The 25,142-nt window shown below is 46.1% G+C and overlaps 1 protein-coding gene across 2 annotated transcripts in view; it reads left to right on the forward strand.

Moving 5' to 3' along the window:
* The first annotated feature begins 286 nt into the window (after positions 1-286).
* Positions 287-25,142, forward strand: part of GNAS (GNAS complex locus) — a 223,367-nt gene continuing 198,511 nt past the window's right edge. For both annotated transcript variants that reach the window (XM_077460240.1, XM_077460241.1), the window contains exon 1: positions 287-724. In XM_077460240.1, the coding sequence (XP_077316366.1) occupies positions 487-724 (238 nt within the window). In that variant the 5' untranslated portion in view covers positions 287-486. The remainder of the gene's footprint in view (positions 725-25,142) is intronic.

Below are 25,142 nucleotides of genomic sequence, written 5' to 3' on the forward strand. Positions count from 1 at the left end.
AAACAGCTATCTGTGAAAAGTGATCCTTGCTATTGCTAGATTTTCCATCAGTGTTGATCCATCATGGCTATATCAGTATCACCTTATCTTGCAGCATAAAGGCAGCCTACTTTTCGCTGTAAGAGTAGAAAGTTATAGGACACCTTTCAGCACAGATCTGCTGGCACCTGGAGTGCTGAGTTTCTAAACATTACGGTAAGCAAGGGTGCCGTCACGTGACAGAAAAGTGTATGTTTCGCCTTTGCTTCTCAAACAAATTAACAGTGAGAGCGAGAGAGAGCGTGAGGGAGGGAGGGAGAGGGGACAGTGTGTCCGGGAGGCTCAGCTGAGAAGAAAACACTGGAATACAGTGACAGCGGGAGTCTGCAGTTGACAGTAGAAGTAGAAGAACTGCATGCATCCTCCCGTGGGCTACACTCTGTCCTTTCAGGATTATGTTGGCTAGATGGTAAAACTTTTTTTCCTGTGTCCATCGCCTGCATCACTATGGGGATGTGTTCCAGCCTCAGGCCCAGGCTGCTGGGAGCCCATGCTCTCCCCTGCACTGGTCATAACAGGAACTCTGGAGGCATCGACGAATGTCCCCCAGAGTCGGAGCTCGCAAGGCTGCGGGCAGAGAGGAGAGCTAAAATGAAAGAGGATATGAGAAGGAGCAAAAATATTGATAAGACCCTAAAAGCAGAAAAAAGAGTCTACAAGCAGATACACCGGCTGCTACTTCTTGGTAAGTTGACACCGTAGTAGTATCCATGATATATAAGAACTTGGTGGGTGATGCATGTCATCCATGCCCACCCAGAAGTGTAATATTATTTTGTATGGGCATGACCTTTAAATGAGGATTATACTTTCAGTGAAAAGGTCATCTACAGCAGTGCAGAAGGTATTTACGTTTCCTCGGCGCCATCCCATCTCCAACTAATAAGGGATCAATCCCTCATTTAAGGACGGTGGGAGGAGCCATGTTCTTTTTTGTTTTGTGCGCTATTGATCAGCTGTGCACCCCGATACAGGCTTACATTGTAGAGCTATTTAAAGTGTTACTAAACCCAGGACCCTTCATTCACTATATCTGGCCTCTCACAGTACACAGAACATGGAAATGCAATTATTTTAGTAAAAATATAAACGGCTAAATACTATTTCTCATCAGCAGTTTATAGCAGTCTTGTGAATTTTATCAGTGTCTGGCCGAGCACTGGTTAAAGCTTGTAGAAAGAGTTTCCATTTTCCCCTGACCCTCTGTCTGGACAGTGCTGATTGGCACTTTAGCGATCACATGCACCCTTCCAAGAAAAAGAAAAAAAAAAACTCTCTAGCAATACACACCAAACTGAGCATGTGCAGCTTGCCTCTGTATTATCAGGGGATGGATTGGGGACAGTGGAAGAAGGGGAGGATCAGAGGAGACAGGATCAAACAGCTATTTTACACAATTAGGTTTCACAGTAAATATAACAAGTATGCTTTACTGCATTTACAGACTGATTTTAATGTTGTGGGTTTAGTAAAACTTTAACTATTCCAGATGTGTTAGCCAGGATTTACACAGCTACAGAGTTAGTCAGGTTGAAATAAAGGCACAAGTCCATCTAGTTCAACCTCAAGAAAACCTCCATATACCCAACAGACAATTGATCCAGAGGTAAGCCAAAACCCCCTCAAAAAAGCATGATGCAAATTGTTCCATCGGGGGGGGGTTCCTTCCTGATCCCCCTTGGATCAACTACCCCTATAAATGTTATTGTCCAGTTATAGGAATGCATCAAGCTCTGTTTTAAAACAAGCTACTAAGCTGGAGAGAACCAGCTCTTAAAGCAGTTGTGAACCGCGGATGTTGTTAGAAAAAAACAAAACACCTGCAATGCAATGGAATAATGTGCAATGGCATAATATGCAATGGCATAATGTGCAATGGCATAATGGCTGCATACTAGCGCATTATGAAATGCTCACCTTGGAACAAAGCCCTCCAGCGCTGTACTGTCACCGCTGAGAAGGCTTAAGCCCCATACACACTATCAGTTTTTCTGCTGTGTTTTTCCTTCAGGTTTACCAAAACCATGTAGTGCAAGGGCCGGCCTGATTGCATACAAATTGAAACGCCTAAGGTTTGACCTCATATTATATGGTTTTGATAAATCTGAAGGAAAAACTCAGCAGAAAAACTGATAGTGTATATGGGGCTTGACATGTTCCCCCCGGGTCTTTCTTGCAGGTTTGCGCGCTCCGGCTATGTGACTGGCTGGAGCCGCAATGACGTCACTCCCACGCACATGCCCTTGGTTCTGGCACAAAGCTCTTAAGTGTCGGCAAGGTATGCCGGACCTTCTGAGCGCATGCGGCAGTGATGTCACTGTGTGCATGCAGGATAAATATCTCCTTAACAGTGCACATTTAGGAGATTTTATTTTATCTACAAGTAAGCTTTATTATAGGCTTACCTGTAGGTAAAAATGATTAAGCGAGGTTTACTACCACTTTAAGGGAGTCTGTTCCACCTTTTCACAACTTCACATACGGAAGCCTTTCCGTATGTGGTGATGAAATCTCTTTTCCTCCAGATGTAAAGAGGGCCCCCTTGTCCTCTGCAATGACTTGAATCTGAATAACTCATCATCAGGTTCACTATATGGACCGTTTATGTTTGTAGTCACATATATATCAAATGCAAGGCACAAAAATGATGGGCCGGCAGGACAAAGCTCGGCATCAGAAGCAGCAAGGCAGGCGATCGCTATAAAGCCCAAAATAGCCATGGTCAAATGTATGATTTCATACTTGTGGTTAAACCTTCCTTGTAAATTGGGGGATCTGGATGCATGGTTGACCACAAAGGCATAAAGGAACAGCTTTTAAATTAGCAAAAATACCCTTGCTGTGATGTGATAAAAATGATTACATGCAAATTCCCACGCCTTTAAGAACGTAATACTGTACTTCAATGCACAGACTTTTATATCCGCGTGGCCGTGATCCCGCCATTAACTATCTGGGTATTCCGTCTCAGTGAAAATAAAAAAAGCAGAAGACCTCTTATTCTGTTTATAAGATCTAAAAACGGATGTTTAAATGGCATTGTTATCTAGATAAATCAGGTCACTGTATTTGGCTTCCTGGGCTTCTGGGGCACATAAAGGTCATAGAGAGTGCATTGGACATGTGCGAATAAAGTTGTTGAGCATAAGCTTCTGGAACATAGAATTGTTTCGTGCCTGATCACAGGCTGCATGCAAGTTATAACAAGATATTAAGCCAGCTAATTGCATAATTACTGTTTCTTTAAGCTGGTAACTTATCCTTTAATTGACATTTAATGGCAGCGTGAGCAGCCACTGCAGGTTTTGGCGTCCAGTAACTCACTCTACTATGGAGTAAAATTCCCATTCTAATCTGTAGCCATCTTGGATCTTATGTGATAATGGATGCTAGAGGGGCACTGCTTTCCTCAGGCTTGCGATTCAGCAGGACTGTCAGCAAGCTTGACGCCATCGCTGAGCCTCTAAAAACCTACTTTTCTCTCCACCCCAGCAACTTCCTCTTTCATTACATGCACAGCGAAATGCAAATCTTTGGGAAAAGGGAGCATGAACACTTAATCAGCTACAGAGATCTGGGTACAGCAGGGGCGGAGTGACAACTCATGAGGCCCCCGGGCAATAGGAGATTATGGGGCCCCCGGGCAATCAGAGATTAAGGGGCCACACAGTATACACACACACAGTATACAATCACACAGTATACACATACATGTATACACAGACATGTTTCTATTGGCTGTGAAGGTACTGGAGAGGTGGGGCAGCTATAATCTCGGGATTTTTAGACCAAAAGGATGTCGGTAAGGGACATTTCAGAAACAGATGTAAAAAAAAACACAGATTTTGACATACTGTCCCTGGTTTTACTGAAGCTGGCAACTCTGATGGGGCCCCCTAGTGGCCCGGGGGCCCTCGGGCAGTGCCCGAGTGGGCGAATGGTCAGTCCACCCCTGGGGTACAGTCTGAGTTTAGTTAAGTTTATTGCAAAAACGAACTAAATAACTTTCAGATAAGGTTTTCAGGTTTTGTGCTTCCACAATTTTTCATATTATTATGGTGGCATTTCACTTGCAGACATGTAAGCTGGATGTCAGGCAGTGCCATCAGCGCTCTTGCTGAACGCATACCTCCCAACTTTCTGAGATGGGAATGAGGGACACCTATTGGCAAAAGTATGCAGGCATAGGACACACCCCTTGCCACGCCCCCTTAAAGGAGAATTGTACAAAAAAAACAAGATTGGTTAAGTGCTTTTTTATCACTACTATTCCTTTATATTGGCTTTTGGAATTTACAAATGCAGCAATTTAGAAATCAGGTGAAAGTTTTATATACATCTATATAGATCAAACCAATATGAGGGACAAATGAGGAGGAATGAGGGACAGAGGGACATTGCCCCAAATCAGGGACAGTCCCTCGAAATCAGGGACAGTTGGGAGCTATGTAAACTATGTTCTGAGATAAGATTTGTTACAAGAATATCCATCTAGAGAATTTTCTTCACTGTGATTGGATCCACAGACCAGCACTAGCCACGTGACACCACTGATTCAGTATAAAATCTTTTACAAACATGACAGTTGTTTCCACAGTGTGCATGGTTATACTTTTACCACCCCCCCTCTATCTTTTCTAAACCATTGATTTGTTTGCCAAGATAAGTCAGCCAAGGGACAGGTGCAGTTTATGCGTAGATGTTTGGTATTTTTCAATCAAATTGTTATTGGTCAGGCTATATGATGCCTATGAGTAGATAAGGAGGATGAATATTGCAAAATCACTGTGCAACAAGACTTAGAGCAGAATGCACAGTAAGTATATGTGTATATATATAAAGAGCAAGCATGGCTGCCCCCATATACATACATAACTGCAAAACATTTTGGCTTAGCTATACCTCATACATTACTAAAGCCTATATCTGGGGAAAGGAAAAATCCTCCCTGGCAGTGAAGCTGCCCTTGCACTGCGAGGGTTAAATGTGTCTCCTCTTCCCTCCTACGCTCTTGCTTGCGGACAGTCCTCATGCCCAGTGCAGAGCAATGGGTCCTGCATTGTAAATGATGATGTCAGTCTAGCAGTGTAGAGGGAACCTGCAGGGGCGGAGGATCGGGTAAATGAAAACGCTTTTTTTCACTACCCTAGATTTGAACTGGCAAATAACCCTTACAGTGCCAGTGCAGCCTCGTTGCAAGGGAGGAATTTCTTTGCCTGGAGTACACATTTAATACATTTTATGCATTATGATGTTTATATGTTTGTGTATTGTAAAGTGTAATTCCAGCTTCATCTTAACATAAAACTGTCCCCTCCCCCCTCCTAACACCTATGCTAACTAAAGTCTGGTACACACTAGTAGTTTATTTTTCGTTCAACCCAGCAGGGCTGAACGGAAAAAAAAACCTGACAGCTCAGGAGCCGCTATACTAACTATCTGTCGTTAGTACAGCCATCTCCCCGGCTATTCTTTGCCATTGGCTGAGAGCGCTGTTCGGGAGCCGATCGGCAGACCTTTTTTGGTCATGCACCTTCGACAGATGCTGGCAGAATAGCTGGCTTCTGTCGGACCAACTGCAGTACACCAAATGCTTTCTATTGAACTAGCTGATATCGCTCAACATTCGGCCCATATGTACTAGGCTTAACCTGTGTGAGAAAGATGCATGTGCGGTACTTACCTGTTTTCAGCCTGCTCTGGACCGGTCAGATGATCCTCTGAGTCAGCCAGTGGCAGCTGCATGGGAGAAGAGAGAGTGCTCTGCTAACAGCTGGTTGTGCCTGTAGCGGTGACGCCTCCCATAGGCTTCAATGGTCCATCTATTGTCGTCACTCCCTCCTCTTCCCTGCAGTAGCGCTGGCTGACACAGGGGAGCGGGATCACATGAACGGACTAGAGCTGCCTGAAAATTGTTAAGTATGTACATCTTGCTTACACAGGTTAGTTAGCATATGTGTTAGAAAAGGGGATGGGGCAGTTTTAAGACTAGACAGGATGAAGATGAAATTCCACTTATAGATTAATCCAAATGTGTGAATGTTTGGTGAAAACATGTAAATAGACCCCTAACTGAAATTTGCAAACGCCCATAGCAACCAACTTTCACTAAACTGATGCCAATGAACGTTGCTACAAGGTACTATGTTTTCTAGATGGAAATATAGATAGAGTAGGGACTGGGGGTGTAATCTATTTTTCTCTTCTTTTTTTTTTTTTTGTGTCTCACTGCAGAGTTTTTGTTTTCCTTCTTGTACCTGGAGTAAAGAAAATACCCTCTTAGGCAGTTATCAGTAGAAGAAATGTCCCCATTGGAAGGTTTCCTCTCTATTCCTGTTCTGGTGACAACTGAACATTTTTGATTTTTGATTTTCTACCAGTCTCAGTAATAATGATCTTCAAGACAAATAGAGAGAGTGGATTTACTGAATAGGGACTAGACCGCGATAAAAAGAGGTTCTATCACATCACCAAAAAAAAGTTTTAGGTACACTACTGTACATCCTGTAATTGTATAAACTATCTAGTTCCTTTTTGATTAATATTATTCATAATCTTTTTTTTTTTTTTACCACTTGCTTACTGGGCACTTAAACCCCCCTCCTGCCCAGACCAATTTTCAGCTTTCAGCGCTGATGCACTTTGAATGACAATTGCGCGGGCATACAACACTGTACCCAAATTAAATTTTTATCATTTTTTTCCCACAAATAGAGCTTTCTTTTGGTGGTATTTAATCACAGCTGGGAGTTTTATTTTTTGCTAAACAAACAAAAAAAGATGCAAAAAAAAAAAAAAAAATCATGTTTAATAGTTTGTTATAAAATTTTGCAAACAGGTCATTTTTCTCCTTCATTGAAGTGCGCTGATGAGGCGGCACTGATAGGCTGCACTGGTGGGCACTGATAGGCTGCACTGGTGGGCACTGATAGGCTGCATTGGTGGGCACTGATAGGCTGCACTGGTGGGCACTGATAGGCATAGTTAAGGCGGCACTAATAGGCACAGATAAGGCGGCACCGATGGGCACAGGTAAGGCGGCAAAGATGGGCACAGATAAGATGGCACGGATGGATGGCACGGATGGGTGGCACTAAGGGGCACTGATAGGTACCACTGATAGATGGGACTGATGGGCACTGATAGGTGGCACTGATAGAGAAGCCTTACCTAAAGTCACAGAAAGAACTCTGAAGCAAAGCGCTTGCATTAGAATCTATTCTTAAAGCGGAGGTCCACCCTAAAGTGGACCTTCCGCTCATCGGAACCCTCCCCCCCTCCGGTGCCACAATCGGCACCTTTCAGGGGGGAGGGGGGTGCAGTTACCTGGATAATCCAGGTAACTGCACCCACTTCCGGGATAGCTCTCTGCGGAAAGGGGGGTAACTTACGCCCCTTTCCGCAAGTGCCCGCCCCTTCCCGCAAGTGCCCCGCTGCCTGCTGGGAAACACACAGATCCCAGAGGCAGCGGGGAGCGTCCTTATTGCGCAGCGCGATTCGCGCATGTGCAGTAGGGAACCGGGAAATGAAGCCGAAAGGCTCCATTTCCTGATTCCCATACCCAAGATGGCGGCGGCAGGACCCGACAGACGACCTAGAGATCGGCTTCGGGTGCCGACATCGCGGGCGCGCTGGACAGGTAAGTGTCACTATTTTAAAAGTCAGCAGCTGCAGTATTTGTAGCTGCTGGCTTTAAAAAAAAAAAAAAACGCGGAGTCCCGGTGGACTCCCACTTTAAAGTAGTTGTAAACCTCAGATGTGAAATATAAACAAAGTATATCCTTCTAGAGTGTGTCTCAAATACGAGCACTAAATGTCATTTCTGTCTGCTGACGGTTCCTCTGCTATCAGCATTAATAATTTCTGACAAGTATTCCTGACACAAAGAGAAAAATGGTGACAGGGGAGAGAGCTCCAGCTGATTGACAGCCTCAGCTTTGTTCCTGATTGATGTATGAAAGGAGGGGTGTGTGTTTCTTCCTCAGTGCTCTCCTCACTGATCTTTGCAGAGTGTAGTTACTGCTCCTCATCCAAACAGCTCAGACAAGCTTTATAAATTCTGTATTCTGAATGGCTGTAAAGAAAAGAAGACTGCAGATAGACAGGTACAAGGACCTGTAGGAGGATTTTTTTCATCTCTGTGTATCACCTAAGGCCAGACACTTCACTGGGTATATGTAAGGCCCCTTTCACATGGAGTGGATCTGTCCAAGCAGAATCTGCCTGCTCAGCGGGGAATCTCTTTGATGATCCCTGCAGAGCAGGCGGACGACAGGTCCATGTACACTTCGCAATGCTATGCTGAGCAGACACAGACACAGCCCGCTCTCCTCTATGGAGCGGTCAAATGGAAGCGGACTGCATGTCTGTTTCCATCTGCTTGTCATCCAATCTGCTGGGCAGACTGTGAACGTATCGCCATAAGTCTGTTTTCAGCGGATTTTGACAGATCGGTTGCCCGGCAGGTGTCAGCGGACACATGTTCGCTGACATTTGCCTCCCCATAGAGGGCAATGTCTGCCTGAAAAACTGACATGGGGACCCGATCGGTCCACTGGTGTGAAAGGGGCCCAAGGGTTTACAACCACTTTAACTTAGATTATCAAAAAACTGTGTATCTTTTAAATTGATAAGGGTATTTATAGAGCATCTATCAGACTGGTAGACCCTCATACTATACAATTGTTGGTAAATCTGAAGGCGATAGTATTGTTACCATTAAACCTGTGTGGTGAGCTTTAGTGCCCCCAATTCATTCTGTGCTTTTATCGGGTCACTGCTTTATTATAGTGTAATGAACACTTAATTATATGTTTAAATGCTGAGTGAATTTGCCTGAGCTTTGATCGGCCTGATGTGAAAATTCTATAGACTGTAAGCTTCATGACTGAGGATTGTGCAAATTAAGATTTTCTGTCATTTATCTGTAGCAGAATCAATAGAATAATCCAAAGCAAAGTAACCTGGCAGTTTCCTTCTGTATCCGGAGCTCTGCATATAATCTTTATTGCCTTTACTCCTGTTACAGATAGCAGATAAGAACTGGCTGGCACACCTAGTTTGCCCTTTTTGTGTTCAGAACACATTTCTTCTTTGCTGGAGAACTTTCCCATGATCCTTTTCATAAAAGAGAACAATCTATTACCGTATCACTTCCGTTTAAGTCCTTTAGGAATCTCTGTTATGGAGTACTTACCCATGGATATATGTGATTTGAGCAATTTTGTAGTCCGTACATAAAAGGCATACAGTGTATCGTATCACAAACGGAAGAGTGTAACCAATTTATTAGCCAAGAAGTGACTGGTAACACCATGGGGTTGTTTTACTGAAACTGGAGAGTGCAAAATCTGGTGCAGCTGTGCATGGTGGCCAATCAGCTTCTAACTTCAGCTTGTTCAGTTAAAGCGGGGTTCCACCCTAAAGTGGAACTTCCGCTGATCGGAACCCTCCCCCCCTCCGGTGTCACAATTGGCACCTTTCAGGGGGGTGCAGATACCTGTCAAAGACAGGTATTTACACCCGCTTCCGGGCATAGACTCCCACGGGAGTCTATGCCTCTTCCTGTCCCTGCGCGCTGTCTGCTGGGACACACACGGGTCCCAGAGACAGCGCGGACAATTACTATTGCGCTGCGCGACTTGCGCAAGAGCAGTAGGGAACCAGGAAGTGAAGCCGCAGCTCTTCACTTCCTGATTCCCTCACCTAGAATGGTGGCGGCAGCAGCCGAGAGCCGAGCGATCGATCGGCCTCAGCTGCCGGCATCGCTGGACCCCGGGACAGGTGAGTGTCCATTTATTAAAAGTCAGCAGCTGCAGTATTTGTAGCTGCTGGCTTTTAATATTTTTTTCCACAGTGCAATCCCGCTTTAAGCTTTGGCAATAAAAACTGGAAACTGATTGGTTTCTATGCAGAGCTGCACCAGATTTTGCACTCCAGTTTTAGTAAATCAACCCCACATCAATTAAGGGGAGATTTATTAAAACTGGTGCACACAGAATCTGATGCAGCTGTGCATAGTAACCAATCAGCTTCTAACTTCAGCTTCTTCAGTTTGGGTCCTTTCACACGGGTGGTCCGCTTTGCTCAGAGGGGGATCGCTCTGCTGATCCCCGCTGAGCAGGCGGATGACAGGTCCGTTTCTGCTCACTGTGCAGAGACAGACCTGTCAGAGCCCCGCTCTCCTCTATGGGGAGATCACATGAAAACGGAACGCCTCTCCGTTTTCATCCAATCCGCCAGACGGATGGAAAACAGGGTCACCATCTGTCTGGATTTCAGGGACAGGATCAGATCAGATAGCAGCGGGTGTCAGCGGACATGTCACCGCTGACATGCGCTGCTCCATAGGAGGGAATGGATTAGATCAGCCTGTAAAACTGAGAGGAGAACCTGATTGGAAAGCCTGTGTTCACACTGATAGGACACGACAGTTGTACGACTGTGGATCAAACTTTACCCTGTGGCTTGAAGTCTGACATCTGTCCGACTTCAATAAATGGGGATCCGACTTTTATCCCGACAATGCAGGCACTTTGGGCGTTATTTACGAAAGGCAAATCTATTTTGCACTGCAATTGCACTTGGAAGTGCAGCCGCTCTAAATCTAAGGGGTAGATCTGAAATGAGGGGAAGCTCTGCCGATTTTATCATCCAATCATGTACAAGATAAAATGCTGTTTTTTATTTTCCTTGCATGTCCCCCTCAGATCTACAGCAACTTTACTTCCAAGTGCAAATTCAGTGCAAAGTGGATTTTCCTTTAGTAAATAACCCCCTTTGTGTCTGGTATGAATCTGTAGGGAGGACTTCACACCAAATAAAAAATAAAATGGCATGTGTTCCCCCTCCAAGAGCATACCATGGCCTTCGGTCTGGTATGGATTTTAAGGGGAAACCGCATGCCAAAAAAAGGGTGTGGAGTCCCCCCAAAATCTATACCAGACCCTTATCCAAGCACACACCCTGACAGATCAGGAAAGGGGGTGGGGACGAGCACACGCTCCCCCCCCATCCTGAACCATAACAGGCCGCATGCCCTCAACATGGGGGAGTGGGTGCTTTGGGGCGAGGGGGCCTTGCGCCTCCCCACCCCACTATATAGATCAGACCAAAATGAGGGACAAATGAGGAGGAAAGAGGGACAGAGGGATATTGTTTCAAATCAGGGACAGTCCCTCGAAATCAGGGACAGTTGGGAGCTATGAATGCTGTTTTGTGAGATGTAAAGATAGAACACAATGCTGTAACAGCAAAGAATGCAGAAACATTTAGGCCCCCTGTGCACAGGACATCTAGCTCCTGTGTGTGCATTTGTGACATTTTACAAGTGCAGCATTTGGCTCCGCTGCCTGCAGCCTGTTGAAGTCTATGGAAGGCTGAAATACTCTGCGTCTGGACAGGGCTGAATGCTATACTGAGTGGTACTTGCCCTTAGGGCCCTATTTATTTAGGGATGAATGCCTGGAGCACAGGTATTCTACTACCATAGACTTTGTCAGGCTGCAGGCAGCGGGGCTGGGCACTGTGCCTGTGCCTCCCAGGGCTCACTGAAACCCTGGAATTGCACATACAGGAGGAAGATGCCCCGTGTGCAAGGGGTCTAATATTACTCATTCATAATGTTGTGTAAATCAGCAGTGAAAAATGATCTGCTTTGGTTCAATTTAAATACGGTATCTCAGTGTTGCAATGTGCAGTATTTGAAAACTATGGGCAAATGGTATAAATAGTGACATGTCTCATATGAATTGGCAGTATTCTACCGTCTTATTGATGAGCTGCTGCATGTTAAAATACTCTTTTTTTTTTTTTTAATGATTTGCTTCAGGCCTTTCTGTACTGGCATTGTTTATTTAACAGCAGAATAGAGCAGCTGCCAACACATGGGCTCAAGTTAAATTAAGGGTGCTAATTACAGGCTCAACTAGAGGTGTGGGTTAGCCACCGTTGACATCCACAGAGCTCTGGAAAGTTTCTTCTATCTCTCTAGTTTTGGCATTCCTGGCTAGTGATGGCCGAACGGTTCGCCCGGCGGTCGTTTCGCGGCGAATTTCCGACTTTCGCCGTCCGCGGGTTCGAACGCCTTTTTCCGTCGTTCGCCCCGGCGGACTTACGTGTTTAATGTATACAAGAACTTTAACCTTTCGTGACACGTTTATCATGTGTTACAGGACAACCAATTGAGACATGACAGCTCATGGACACTTGGACATTCCCCCTAACCTATAAATACACCCGATCCGGTGGCCATTTTACATTCTTTCTTCTGTCACTGTAGGGAAAGGATCCTGTGTGGAGTAGGGACAGAGAAAACGCTAGCTATTTGGTACACAAAAGTTCTTTTCAGGACTGGTATAGGTGTTAGGTCAGCAGCCTGAGTTTCTTTTGTCAGTTTAGATAAAGGGACAGAGCGCTGTATGCTGCTATTTTAGGGACAGCTCAGCCAGATTAGTCTTTCTTCATCATCATCATCATCATCATCATTAGCTGTTACTATCAGGTCCACAAAAGAGCTGTTCCAGCTAATCGTTCCAGCCTACTCTTTTTTGCCAATTTGTATAGGGACAGGCAGGAAGCAGTGTGTCAGGCAGTGAGGATAATTTTAAAGACTTGCTGTTACTATTAGTTCCACAAAGGTTCTTTTCAGGACTGGTATCAGTGGTACGGTAATAGGCTTGTACACGTATAATATTCTTTCTTCCAAATATAGAAAGAATATTATACTTGACTGCTGCCCTTCTGCTGCAGTCTGCTAATCATTCACAACTCACTTGTTCCACAAAGCTCTTTATCAGGACTGGTAACTTGGTCTGTCTAGGGTGCTACGGTACATAGGCTTGGGTGCGGTACAGTCTGCTGTTCTGTAAGGACCGCTATCGGTCCACAATACATAGGGTTGCCGTGCACTACTGCTGACCGCTGCCCTATACTGCAGCAGTCCTTCATTGGTATAGGGACTGACGTACAGTCTGCTAATCACTAACACACAACCTGCTTGGTCCACAAAAGTTCTTATAAGGACTGGTAACTTGGTATAGGGTGCTACGGTACATAGGCCTGAGTGCGTTACAGTCTGCTGTTCTGTAAGGACCGCTATCGGTCCACAATACATAGGGTTGCCGTGCACTACTGCTGACCGCTGCCCTATACTGCAGCAGTCCTTCAGCGGTATAGGGACTGACGCACAGTCTGCTAAACACTAACACACAACCTGCTTGGTCCACAAAAGTTTTTATAAGGACTGGTAACTTGGTATAGGGTGCTACGGTACATAGGCCTGAGTGCAGTACAGTCTGCTGTTCTGTAAGGACCGCTATCGGTCCACAATACATAGGGTTGCCGTGCACTACTGCTGACCGCTGCCCTATACTGCAGCAGTCCTTCATTGGTATAGGGACTGACGTACAGTCTGCTAATCACTAACACACAACCTGCTTGGTCCACAAAAGTTCTTATAAGGACTGGTAACTTGGTATAGGGTGCTACGGTACATAGGCCTGAGTGCGTTACAGTCTGCTGTTCTGTAAGGACCGCTATCGGTCCACAATACATAGGGTTGCCGTGCACTACTGCTGACCGCTGCCCTATACTGCAGCAGTCCTTCATTGGTATAGGGACTGACGTACAGTCTGCTAATCACTAACACACAACCTGCTTGTTCCACAAAAGTTCTTATAAGGACTGGTAACTTGGTATAGGGTGCTACGGTACATAGGCTTGAGTGCGGTACAGTCTGCTGTTCTGTAAGGACCGCTATCGGTCCACAATAGATAGGGTTGACGTGCACCACTGCTGACCGCTGCCCTATACTGCAGCAGTCCTTCAGCGGTATAGGGACTGACGTACAGTCTGCTAAACACTAATACACAACCTGCTTGGTCCACAAAAGTTCTTATAAGGACTGGTAACTTGGTATAGGGTGCTACGGTACATAGGCTTGAGTGCGGTACAGTCTGCTGTTCTGTAAGGACCGCTATCGGTCCACAATAGATAGGGTTGACGTGCACCACTGCTGACCGCTGCCCTATACTGCAGCAGTCCTTCAGCGGTATAGGGACTGACGCACAGTCTGCTAAACACTAACACACAACCTGCTTGGTCCACAAAAGTTTTTATAAGGACTGGTAACTTGGTATAGGGTGCTACGGTACATAGGCCTGAGTGCGTTACAGTCTGCTGTTCTGTAAGGACCGCTATCGGTCCACAATACATAGGGTTGCCGTGCACTACTGCTGACCGCTGCCCTATACTGCAGCAGTCCTTCATTGGTATAGGGACTGACGTACAGTCTGCTAATCACTAACACACAACCTGCTTGGTCCACAAAAGTTCTTATAAGGACTGGTAACTTGGTATAGGGTGCTACGGTACATAGGCCTGAGTGCGTTACAGTCTGCTGTTCTGTAAGGACCGCTATCGGTCCACAATACATAGGGTTGCCGTGCACTACTGCTGACCGCTGCCCTATACTGCAGCAGTCCTTCAGCGGTATAGGGACTGACGCACAGTCTGCTAAACACTAACACACAACCTGCTTGGTCCACAAAAGTTCTTATAAGGACTGGTAACTTGGTATAGGGTGCTACGGTACATAGGCCTGAGTGCAGTACAGTCTGCTGTTCTGTAAGGACCGCTATCGGTCCACAATACATAGGGTTGCCGTGCACTACTGCTGACCGCTGCCCTATACTGCAGCAGTCCTTCATTGGTATAGGGACTGACGTACAGTCTGCTAATCACTAACACACAACCTGCTTGTTCCACAAAAGTTCTTATAAGGACTGGTAACTTGGTATAGGGTGCTACGGTACATAGGCTTGAGTGCGGTACAGTCTGCTGTTCTGTAAGGACCGCTATCGGTCCACAATAGATAGGGTTGACGTGCACCACTGCTGACCGCTGCCCTATACTGCAGCAGTCCTTCAGCGGTATAGGGACTGACGTACAGTCTGCTAAACACTAATACACAACCTGCTTGGTCCACAAAAGTTCTTATAAGGACTGGTAACTTGGTATAGGGTGCTACGGTACATAGGCTTGAGTGCGGTACAGTCTGCTGTTCTGTAAGGACCGCTATCGGTCCACAATAGATAGGGTTGACGTGCACCACTGCTGACCGCTGCCCTATACTGCAGCAGTCCTTCAGCGGTATAGGGACTGACGTACAGTCTGCTAAACACTAATACACAACCTGCTTGGTCCACAAAAGTTCTTATAAGGACTGGTAACTTGGTATAGGGTGCTACGGTACATAGGCTTGAGTGCGGTACAGTCTGCTGTTCTGTAAGGACCGCTATAGGTCCACAATAGATAGGGTTGACGTGCACCACTGCTGACCGCTCACCTATACTGCAGCAGTCCTTCAGCGGTATAGGGACTAAGAGTTTTGTCACAGGGTCATTTAAAAAATGACATGCAGAGGAAGAGGCAGGCCCTTCCGCAGGGGTGGTAGGGGTAGGGCAGGAGCAACAGGCTTGAGCCAAAGTGGGAAGTTGCAGAAGGTGCGTTCAATTACTTTAAAGGATGCACCAGACTTGGTTGAGTGGCTCGCTCAGCCTTACTCTTCTGCACCCTCCTCATCCTCTCGATCTGCACCCTCTTCTTCACTCTCTGCTATGTGCACCCCCAAAGACACTACCACCAACAACACGACCACCACCACCACCACCACATACCTTCCGCTTGAGTCACTGGAATTATTTTCCGATCCATATCAAGAGGACATTTCTGATGCGCAGCCACTCTTGGTATTGGATCAGGAAGAGGAGGTAGCAACAAGCGCTACTCAGCAGTCTGACGCCAGTACCCAGATCAGCCCAAGGAGGAGGTTGGTCCCCGGTGTTGCTGCCTACTCTACTTATAGCGGTGGGGAAGGTGACGTTGATGATGACGTGTCTAGTGATGTCACGTGGGTGCCCACAAGAGAGGAAGAGGAGGGGAGTTCAGAGGGAGATATGGACCAGCAGATAGGGAGGAGAAGCAGCAATGACTTACATTGCACAGCAGGGACAAAGCAGACTGCAAATGTATCAGGAGCGAGTCATCGACCATGTACGGTCACATCTGGCGCTCCCAGGACACCGGCACATGGCTCCGCAGTGTGGGCTTTTTTTAACGTGTCCGCTGCTGACAATAGCGTTGCCATCTGCAATCTTTGCAGTCAACGCGTTAGTCGCGGTAAGCCCAATACTCACCTAGGGACGACCGCCTTAAGAAGGCACATGAGCAGCCATCACCGAGCCCAGTGGGAGCAACGGAACACACAAAGCCACACTGCAGGCTCTCACCGTCCAGCCTCGTCTTCTACTTCTCCTTCTCCTCTCTCCTCACAATTGTCCTCCACTCCACCTTCCATCACGCCAAGCTCACATTTTTCTGCAAAAAGGCAGGCTTCCGTGGGCCTAATGTTTGAGCGTAAAAAAATGATGACGCCGGATAACCCTCTTGCCCAACGGTTGGCGGCTGGCTTGTCAGAACTCATAGCCCGCCAACTACTGCCATATAAACTGGTGGACTCGGAGGCCTTTCGCAAATTTGTGGCCATTGGAACACCACAATGGAAGGTCCCAGGAAGGAAGTATTTCTCAGAGAAGGGCATCCCAGAGCTATATGGCCATGTTCAGCGGCAAGTGAATGTATCTCTGGCACACAGTGTCGGTGCCAAGATACATCTGACCACAGACACGTGGTCTAGCAAACACGGGCAGGGAAGGTATATCAGTTTTACTGCCCACTGGGTGAACCTTCTGACGGCCGTCAAGCATGTAACCCGTGGCACCCGTGTAGATTTGGTTTTACCGCCACGGATTGCATGCAGGCCTGACTCTTCTTCTCCTCCTCCTACTCCATCCTCCTCCCTCTCCTCCTCAGCTGCCTCCTCCTTTTCCGCTGCTAGCGTCTCTTCCACTGCACCGCCCAAGCTCCCCAGAACCTATTCCACATGCCAGGTGAGACGTTGCCATGCCGTGCTGCGTCTGTTGTGCCTGGAAGCAAAGAGCCACACTGGCCCGGCACTCCTTTCAGCTTTGCGTTCACAGGCAGATGAGTGGCTAACACCGCTCAATTTGACAGTTGGTAAAGTGGTGTGTGACAACGGTGCCAATCTGCTTAGCGCATTGAAACAGGGCAAAATCACGCACGTGCCGTGCATGGCACACGTCTTAAACTTGGTCGTGCAGCGATTCCTTGTCAAATACCCTGGGGTCCAGGACATCTTGCGGCAGGCAAGGAAAATCTCGGCCCATTTCAGAAGATCTTACACGGCCATGGCTCGCCTTGCTGACATTCAGCGGCGACACCATCTGCCGGTCAGACGTCTTATTTGCGATTGCCCGACGCGATGGAACTCAACCTTCTATATGCTTGATAGGCTGCTCCAGCAGAAACGTGCAGTTAACGTCTACCTGTATGAACTCTGCGAAAGAAACGGTTCTGGGGAGCTGGGTTTTTTTTCACCGCGCCAGTGGCTGCTCATGCGCGACACATGCAGACTTCTGCGGCCATTTGAGGAGATCACCAAACTGGTCAGTCGCAGCCATGGCGCCATCAGTGACATGGTACCTTATGCCTTCTTTCTGGAGCGTGCATTGCGTCGTGTCATTGATCAGGCTGTGGAGGAGCAGGAGCGGGAAGATGAGGAAGTCGCAATGCTGGATGAATTCCCAGGGGGGGCTACTCTATCTGAGACAAGTCAACAACAGGAGTCTGATGAGGAGTCAGAGGAGGATGGTGCCGGGGCGGATGAGCAGGAGCAAGAAGAGCATGCTTTAAACCTTTCTGGGATCCCTGTTGTGCGAGGATGGGGAGAGGAGAATGAAGAGGACGACATTATCCTGGATGATGAGCAGGAGCCAGGCCACCACACCGCTTCCACTTTAGTGCAAATGGGGGCCTTCATGCTCCAGTGTTTTAATAGGGACCCCCGTATAAAAAGCATGAGGGTCAAGGACCAGTACTGGGTGGCAACGTACTTAGACCCCCGGTACAAACACAAAATGGCGGAAATGTTACCGCCGTCGCAGAGGGCTGTCAGAATGCAGCACTTCCAGGCCTTGCTTCGAGAAATGCTGCATTCTGCTTTTGCGTGCGCTGGCAGAGGAGCAATTCCCACTCCCAGAGAAGGATTTGCGGGTACCAATCCAACAGCGCCTGCAAGAAGAGGCCGGTTTGAAGATGTGTTGGTGACTTCGGATATGAGGTCATTCTTTCAGCCGACCCATCGACAGGTGTCATCCGGATCCAGCATCAGGGAACGCCTAGACCGTCAGGTGTCCGACTACATTGGGTTAACGGCCGATGTGGACGCTCTGAGGAGTGATGAACCCCTAGACTACTGGGTGGGCAGGCTTGACCTCTGGCCAGAGCTTGCCCAATTTGCAATCGAACTGTTGGCTTGCCCCTCATCCAGTGTCCTGTCCGAAAGGACGTTCAGCGCAGCAGGGGGGATTGTGACCGATAAGCGTACTCGCCTAGCTCACCACAGTGTTAACTACCTCACATTTCTAAAAATGAATGAGGCATGGATCTCGGAGGAATTCAACACATGTGATCAGTAGACCATGTATATGTCTATAAACAATTTTTGGAATCAAGCACACAGACCTTCTTAATTCATTTGGCTCACTTCCCTGACCCAAAAAAGCACACCGTACTATATGCCCCTACCCTCCTCTTTGAAGAGGTTGAGCGGTGTCATATTTCTACTGGGGCTGCTTATTATGAGGGGTTCCCACCATCCCTGTGCTGTGCTGACTTCCTCCTGGGTGTTCTTATTATGAGGGGCTCCCACCATCCCTGTGCTGTGCTGACTTCCTCCTGGGGGTTCTTATTATGAGGGGATCACACCATCCCTGTGCTGTGCTGACTTCCTCCTGGGGCTGCTTACGGTGCTGCTGTCAGCGCTGTATGTCACGGAGCTGCTGTCAGCGCTGTATGTCACGGAGCTGCTGTCAGCGCTGTATGTCACGGAGCTGCTGTCAGCGCTGTATGTCACGGAGCTGCTGTCAGCGCTGTATGTCACGGAGCTGCTGTCAGCGCTGTATGTCACGGAGCTGCTGTCAGCGCTGTATGTCACGGAGCTGCTGTCAGCGCTGTATGTCACGGAGCTGCTGTCAGCGCTGTATGTCACGGAGCTGCTGTCAGCGCTGTATGTCACGGAGCTGCTGTCAGCGCTGTATGTCACGGTGCTGCTGTCAGCGCTGTATGTCACGGAGCTGCTGTCAGCGCTGTATGTCACGGAGCTGCTGTCAGCGCTGTATGTCACGGAGCTGCTGTCAGCGCTGTATGTCACGGAGCTGCTGTCAGCGCTGTATGTCACGGAGCTGCTGTCAGCGCTGTATGTCACGGTGCTGATGTCAGTGCTCTGTATTACGGTGCTGCTGTCAGTGCTCTGTATCTCCTGCACCCTCTTGTTTGCCTACCCTGGTCCCTGACCTTCCCTCTCCTCCATTGCCTTCATTAGCTCCATAGTCCTGAATTGTCAGAACAATTTCCCAAATAAAAAAAAAATGCTTGTAGTTATCGATCCCAAATTCACCTCATACATGTATTATGCTATTGTCCAGGTGGTGGGACTACGTGCTACCCCCTAATAATTACCCCGTGGCCGCAAATTCGACCTAAAGGTTTGCGAAATTCGCCTCCCATTGAAGTCAATGGAGCCCGCGGCGAACGGTCGTTTTCGCGAACGTTTGTGTCCGTTCGCGTTTCGCGTTCGCGAAACGTCCCGTCGGAAGTTCGTCCATCACTATTCCTGGCACACTATACCTGAAAATATTTTGTCTAGCGCACTTCTTGGTTTGCTGTCAGTATCCTAGTGGCAAAAAAACTAACTTTTCAGTATGAGGGCCACAACAAATAATTTACAAATATTCACGGGCTAAAAAAATGATAGATAAATTAGTGGCCCTCCTTTGCATCAGGGTCCCCATCAGAATTTTCTTTACATCAAGGTCCTTATCAGAGTACCAATAACCAAAAAGTACCCATCAAACCCCTCCCCCCCCCCCCTTACATCAGGGTTCCTAACAGAGCCCCCCTTACATCTCAGTGCCCATCAGAGCTTTCATTACATCAGGGTTCCTAACAGAGCCCCCCTTACATCTCAGTGCCCATCAGAGCTTTCATTACACCAGGGTTCCTGCTAAGGCCAATACAACTAAGCAATTAATCTACAACTAATCGATTATAAAAATAGTTGTCAACTATTTTCATAATGAATTATTAAACCAAGCAATTAGTTGGCATGCATACAGGATGCATTATTTGTTTACATATCAGGAAATGCAGCACAGCACAGATACAGCTCAGTACACCATCCATACATGTCAGTAAGTGCCTGAGAACTTGTGAATATGAATGTGTAAGGAGCAATGCCTCATGGGACATGTAGTCAAGTGAGTGGCTCTAAAGGCAGATTTTTTTTTTTTTACCTTGCCATAGGGGCACTCTATATTACACTTTGCAGCTTGCTATTGGGGCACTCTGAAGGCAGGAGGAGCCAGAAGTGTCAGACCCCGGAAGAGGAGAATCTGGGCTGCTCTGTGCAAAACTATTACACAGAGCAGGTAAGTATAACATGTTTGTTGTTTTAAAAAAAATTACTTTAAAGCGGACTTTCAGTAAATTTTTCATCTTTCCATCTATTAAATCTTCTGCCTTTGTCGTTTTAACTTTGGATAGTAATGTTAAAGTCCCTGAAAACTCAGGGAAGTCTATCCCATACCCATCTAACAACCCCATCAAATCATTCCCCGCATCTATTACCTTTTGTACCACCACTCCCTCCCTTTAGAATGTAAGCTCTATGAGCAGGGACCTCCTGTCCCTTCTGAATTGTGCTGTCCCCCCTCTACATTGTAAAGTGCTGCGTAAACTGTTGGCCCTATATAAATCGTGAATAATAATAATAGTAAAACATTTTTTTTATAGTAAATACCTTATACTGCCCACTTCCAGTTTCTTGTCTGGTCATTCGCTAAGCTTATGACATCATGCACATATAACTGCATTATATTTAAAATGATTATTATCTATGGAAAACAAAAAATCTCAGCTTTTAGTACTACTTTATTATAAAATATTTATATCTCCCCCCCCCCCCCCTCATTAAAATTCAGGTCTGGCTCCTAGTTATAATGCCCATATATCCTACTTCTGGGTGCATTTATTATTATATATATGATATAAGTAATATATATTATTACTTTCACTGTTTCACAGTCTGAGTCTGATGATATTTACCAGATTCAACCCGTAATATTATATACAGTATATCTCTTCTGTCTGTTATTCTGAGAGTGGTTTAGTTGCTCCCTAACCATATAGTTGGTATTTATATTTACCACTGCATATAGATATATAAGATTAAATTGCCTTTTTTTTAAACTAAATTGTACACCACACTTTTTTTAAGGTTATTATCCGATTAATCGAAACAATAATCGGCCAACTAATCGATTATGAATATCGTTAGTTGCAGCCCTAGTTTCTATCAGAGTCCCTCTTATAGTAGGTTTCCCATCAGAGGTCTCCCTTACATCAGAAGATGTAAGGGAGAGAAGCAGAGAACATAGCCTCTACTGACCTTAAATTCTCAATCTGTTCTGGATATACTACTGACGCAGCTGGGGGCTGGATACAATTTTGTAATGGGCCAGATCTGGCCTTTGGACCATAGTTTGAAGACCCCTGTTCTATGCTCTAAACCTTGATTTTGGAGGACAGAGGGCACTCATGGAATCCGAGAGGTGGTAAGGGCCACCTCTGGAGACCTGACAGTTGCCTAAGCACTAACTGGGCTCCAACTGAAAGAGAAGTATGGCAAAAGCTTTTTACCTATACTTCTCTTGTAAGTCACAGGAGTGCACTTAACTTTGCTCTCCTTTTGACCTTCTTTTGAGTCAGCCGACATGGCAGAGCCACTCCAGGCTTTGGAAGGATCCCGGCCATAATTATCGGGATTCACCCAGCTGCCTGATTGACAGCTGGCTTTACCACTCAGTTTGCTGCTGAGAGCTGGAGCCAGTCTCTCCCACCTCTTCTCCTGCCCCACGCTCCAGTGAGCATTGGAGGATCAGAGCCAAATACAGTGGCAATGACAGAGCAACAGACGGTCACTGCTCCCTGCTCTGAGCATACCGAGAACTGGGTGATCAGTGGTCATGTGATCACTCAGTTCTCAAGGTTAGAGATGACGTGGGACAGCTGCAGGATCACACTGATGCTGCAGCATAGAGGTGAGCATGTGTGTTGCTGTTTTTTTTATAAGCCCCAAACTTCTCCTTTAAAATCCATGTAAAGTGTAACCATGAAACAGAAAAAAATCTTTACAGTGACATACATATTCAGCAAATGGCCCCTGCTCATAATTTTTATTTTTTCTAATCTTTGCAGGCAAATTCTAAAAAGGTATTTACATGCACATGGGATGTCACTGATACCTAGAGCTCATGTTATGTAACTTCCACTTTCCCTCTGTTTTCTGTATCACTGGTGAGAGTCAAGCTTCCAAGACAGGTGTGAATCTGATTGATGGCTGTAAATAGCATTTTTATTCCTTGTTCATCGGAGAACACAGAAATCCAGAGATAGATGAGAATTTGGACACTGGCAAACAAAAAAACTGTTGGCCAGTCTGTATAACTCGTTCTACTGCCACTGTTTTTTGCTACTGTCCTGGGAGGATGGTGTCTTTTCTCTGCTCATGTGTTTTGGGCTCACCTGTCCCTGGGTGTCTGGGACATCCATGGCAGTTGTCAGGTTAGAGAGCAATGGGAGATGGGGAAATATCTGCTGACCTCTCCTGAGTAGTATGAACCTGGAAACCCTCAACTCTTATCACTTCTGGATTTAGAGCTATCAAACATTTAGGCTGCTTTCACACTGGGGCGGTAAAGCGACGCTATTTTTAGCGTTGCTATTCGCCCACTAGTGGGGCGTTTTTAACCCCCCGTTAGCAGGCGAAAAAGGGTTAAAACCTTCCGCCACTGCCCCATTCATTTCAATGGTCAGGGTCGCTTTAGGAGTGGTGTATACACCGCTTCCACAGCGCTGCAAAGATGCTGCTTGCAGGAATTTTTTGAATGACCTGCAAACGCACTGCTCCAGTGTGAAAGCACTCGGGCTTTCACATTGGAGAGACAGGAGAGGCTTTTTACAGGTGCTATGCAGGTGCTATTTTTAGCGCTGTAGTGCCTGTAAAGCGCCTGAGTGTGAAACTAATGCACACAGAATCTGCAGCTGTATATAGTAACCAATCATCTTCTAACTTCAGCTTGTTCAAGCAAGCTTTTCCAATAAAACTTGAAAGCTGATTGGTTTCTATGCACAGTTGCACCAGATTCTGTGTGCACCAGTTTTAGTAAATCTCCCCCTTGATGTCTCCCTAAAGAGAGTCTGTCTACTGCACCATGCTATTACATAGGATGTTTGTCATCCCTCTTGTGATAGCAATAAAGTTTAGTTTAAAATTAAAATGTGTAAAAAATAAAGCTTAATTAAACAAATAAAAAAAAATGCAACTCCCACTATTGTATTCTACATGTTCTCTGCTTTCAGGAAATTCATTTTTTGGAAATGTTATATAATCTTCAGGCATAAAATTTGCATTTTATCCTGTGTGCAAAAAAGTTGAAAAATGGCTCCAGCATTAAATATGATTTGTGAAATACATGTACATGTAGGTTTTTAGTGATTGGATTAAATTACTTTATTGTGTATTATATATTGCCTCTGTGTGCATATTCTGGCTCTGACTGTTACTAAGAGCCCTGACCTAGTTCCTGCTGTTTGCACTTGTTAAACAGGAGCTTCAGTCTCCTCCCAGAAAATGTAAAGTCTGCATTTACAAATACTGCAGCTGCTGACTTTTATCATAGGACACTTACCTGTCCAGGGATCCAGCACTGTCCTCATCCGAGCCGATTCTTCAATTCGCTTTGGGTCCAGCAGCCAGCATCCTAAGGGAAACCATCAGTAAAGCCTAGCAATTTAAGCCTTGCAGCTGGCTTTCCACTGCACATGTGTGACCAGCATTGTGCCTTGTGAATCGCCCACACTCTTCTAGGACCTGTGATGTGTCCGAGAAGACTAAGGGCCCAGGGGGGGGGGGGGGGGGGGTGGGCAAATGTGGCAGGGAAGAGGAGGCAAACAAGGAAACTTACCCTTTTGGGTGAAATACTTTTGCTTGAATTTTGTGACATATATGCACTGTGCAAAGGTAGTTTTTAAAGGATTAGTTTACCTTTTACAAAAAATAATAATAAATGCACATTTTTTTGCAAGTAAAAAAATGTGCATTTACTATTTTTTGTTTTAGGAGCCTGAACAGCACTCATTGCTCGAGCAATCAGCAGATCACTGGTGCCATGCAGGCCTCCTTAAGACTGCAGTGTAAGCTGTCTGCAGTTTTATACTGACCGGAAGAATCAATGAACTACCATGGTGCTCAACAGCACCGTGGCAGTTCACTGAGAACTGCAAGCTGACAGCCAAAAAGGCTGTCGGTAGTTACAGTCCATTCATTGACAAGACACTGTGAATGAATGACTCGCCTGGGCAGGTAGAGCCCTGCTCGGCCGTTTTTTGTTTAGATTGTGGCAGCGAGCAGATCCCCCCCCCCCCCCCCTCGCTGCCAAAATGGATGGGGACCGTTACCCTGAGCACATTACAAAAAGGTGAACTTCTCCTTCGTCCCGGGGTTGTCTTCAACTGCTTCAGCCCCGGAAGATTCTACCCCCTTCCTGACCAGAGCACTTTTTGCGATTCGGCACTGCGTCGTTTTAACTGACATTTGCGCGGTTGTGTGACATTGCACCCAAATAAAATTGACGTCCTTTTTTTCCCACAAATAGAGCTTTCTTTTGGTGGTATTTGATCACCTCTGCGGTTTTTATTTTGTGCGCTGTAAACAAAAAAAGAGCGACAATTATATACAAAATATATTTTTTTTAACTTTTTGCTATAATAAATATCCCCCAAAAATATATAAAAAAACTATTTTTTTTCTCAGTTTAGGCAGATATGTATTCTTCTACATATTTTTGGTAAAAAAAAAATCACAAATCACAATAAGCGTATATTGATTGGATTGCGAAAAAATT

Source organism: Lithobates pipiens, unplaced genomic scaffold (genome assembly GCF_037356315.1).
Source record: "Lithobates pipiens isolate NorthernLeopardFrog02 unplaced genomic scaffold, aLitPip1_a1.2 Scaffold_28, whole genome shotgun sequence".
Taxonomy (NCBI): domain Eukaryota; kingdom Metazoa; phylum Chordata; class Amphibia; order Anura; family Ranidae; genus Lithobates; species Lithobates pipiens.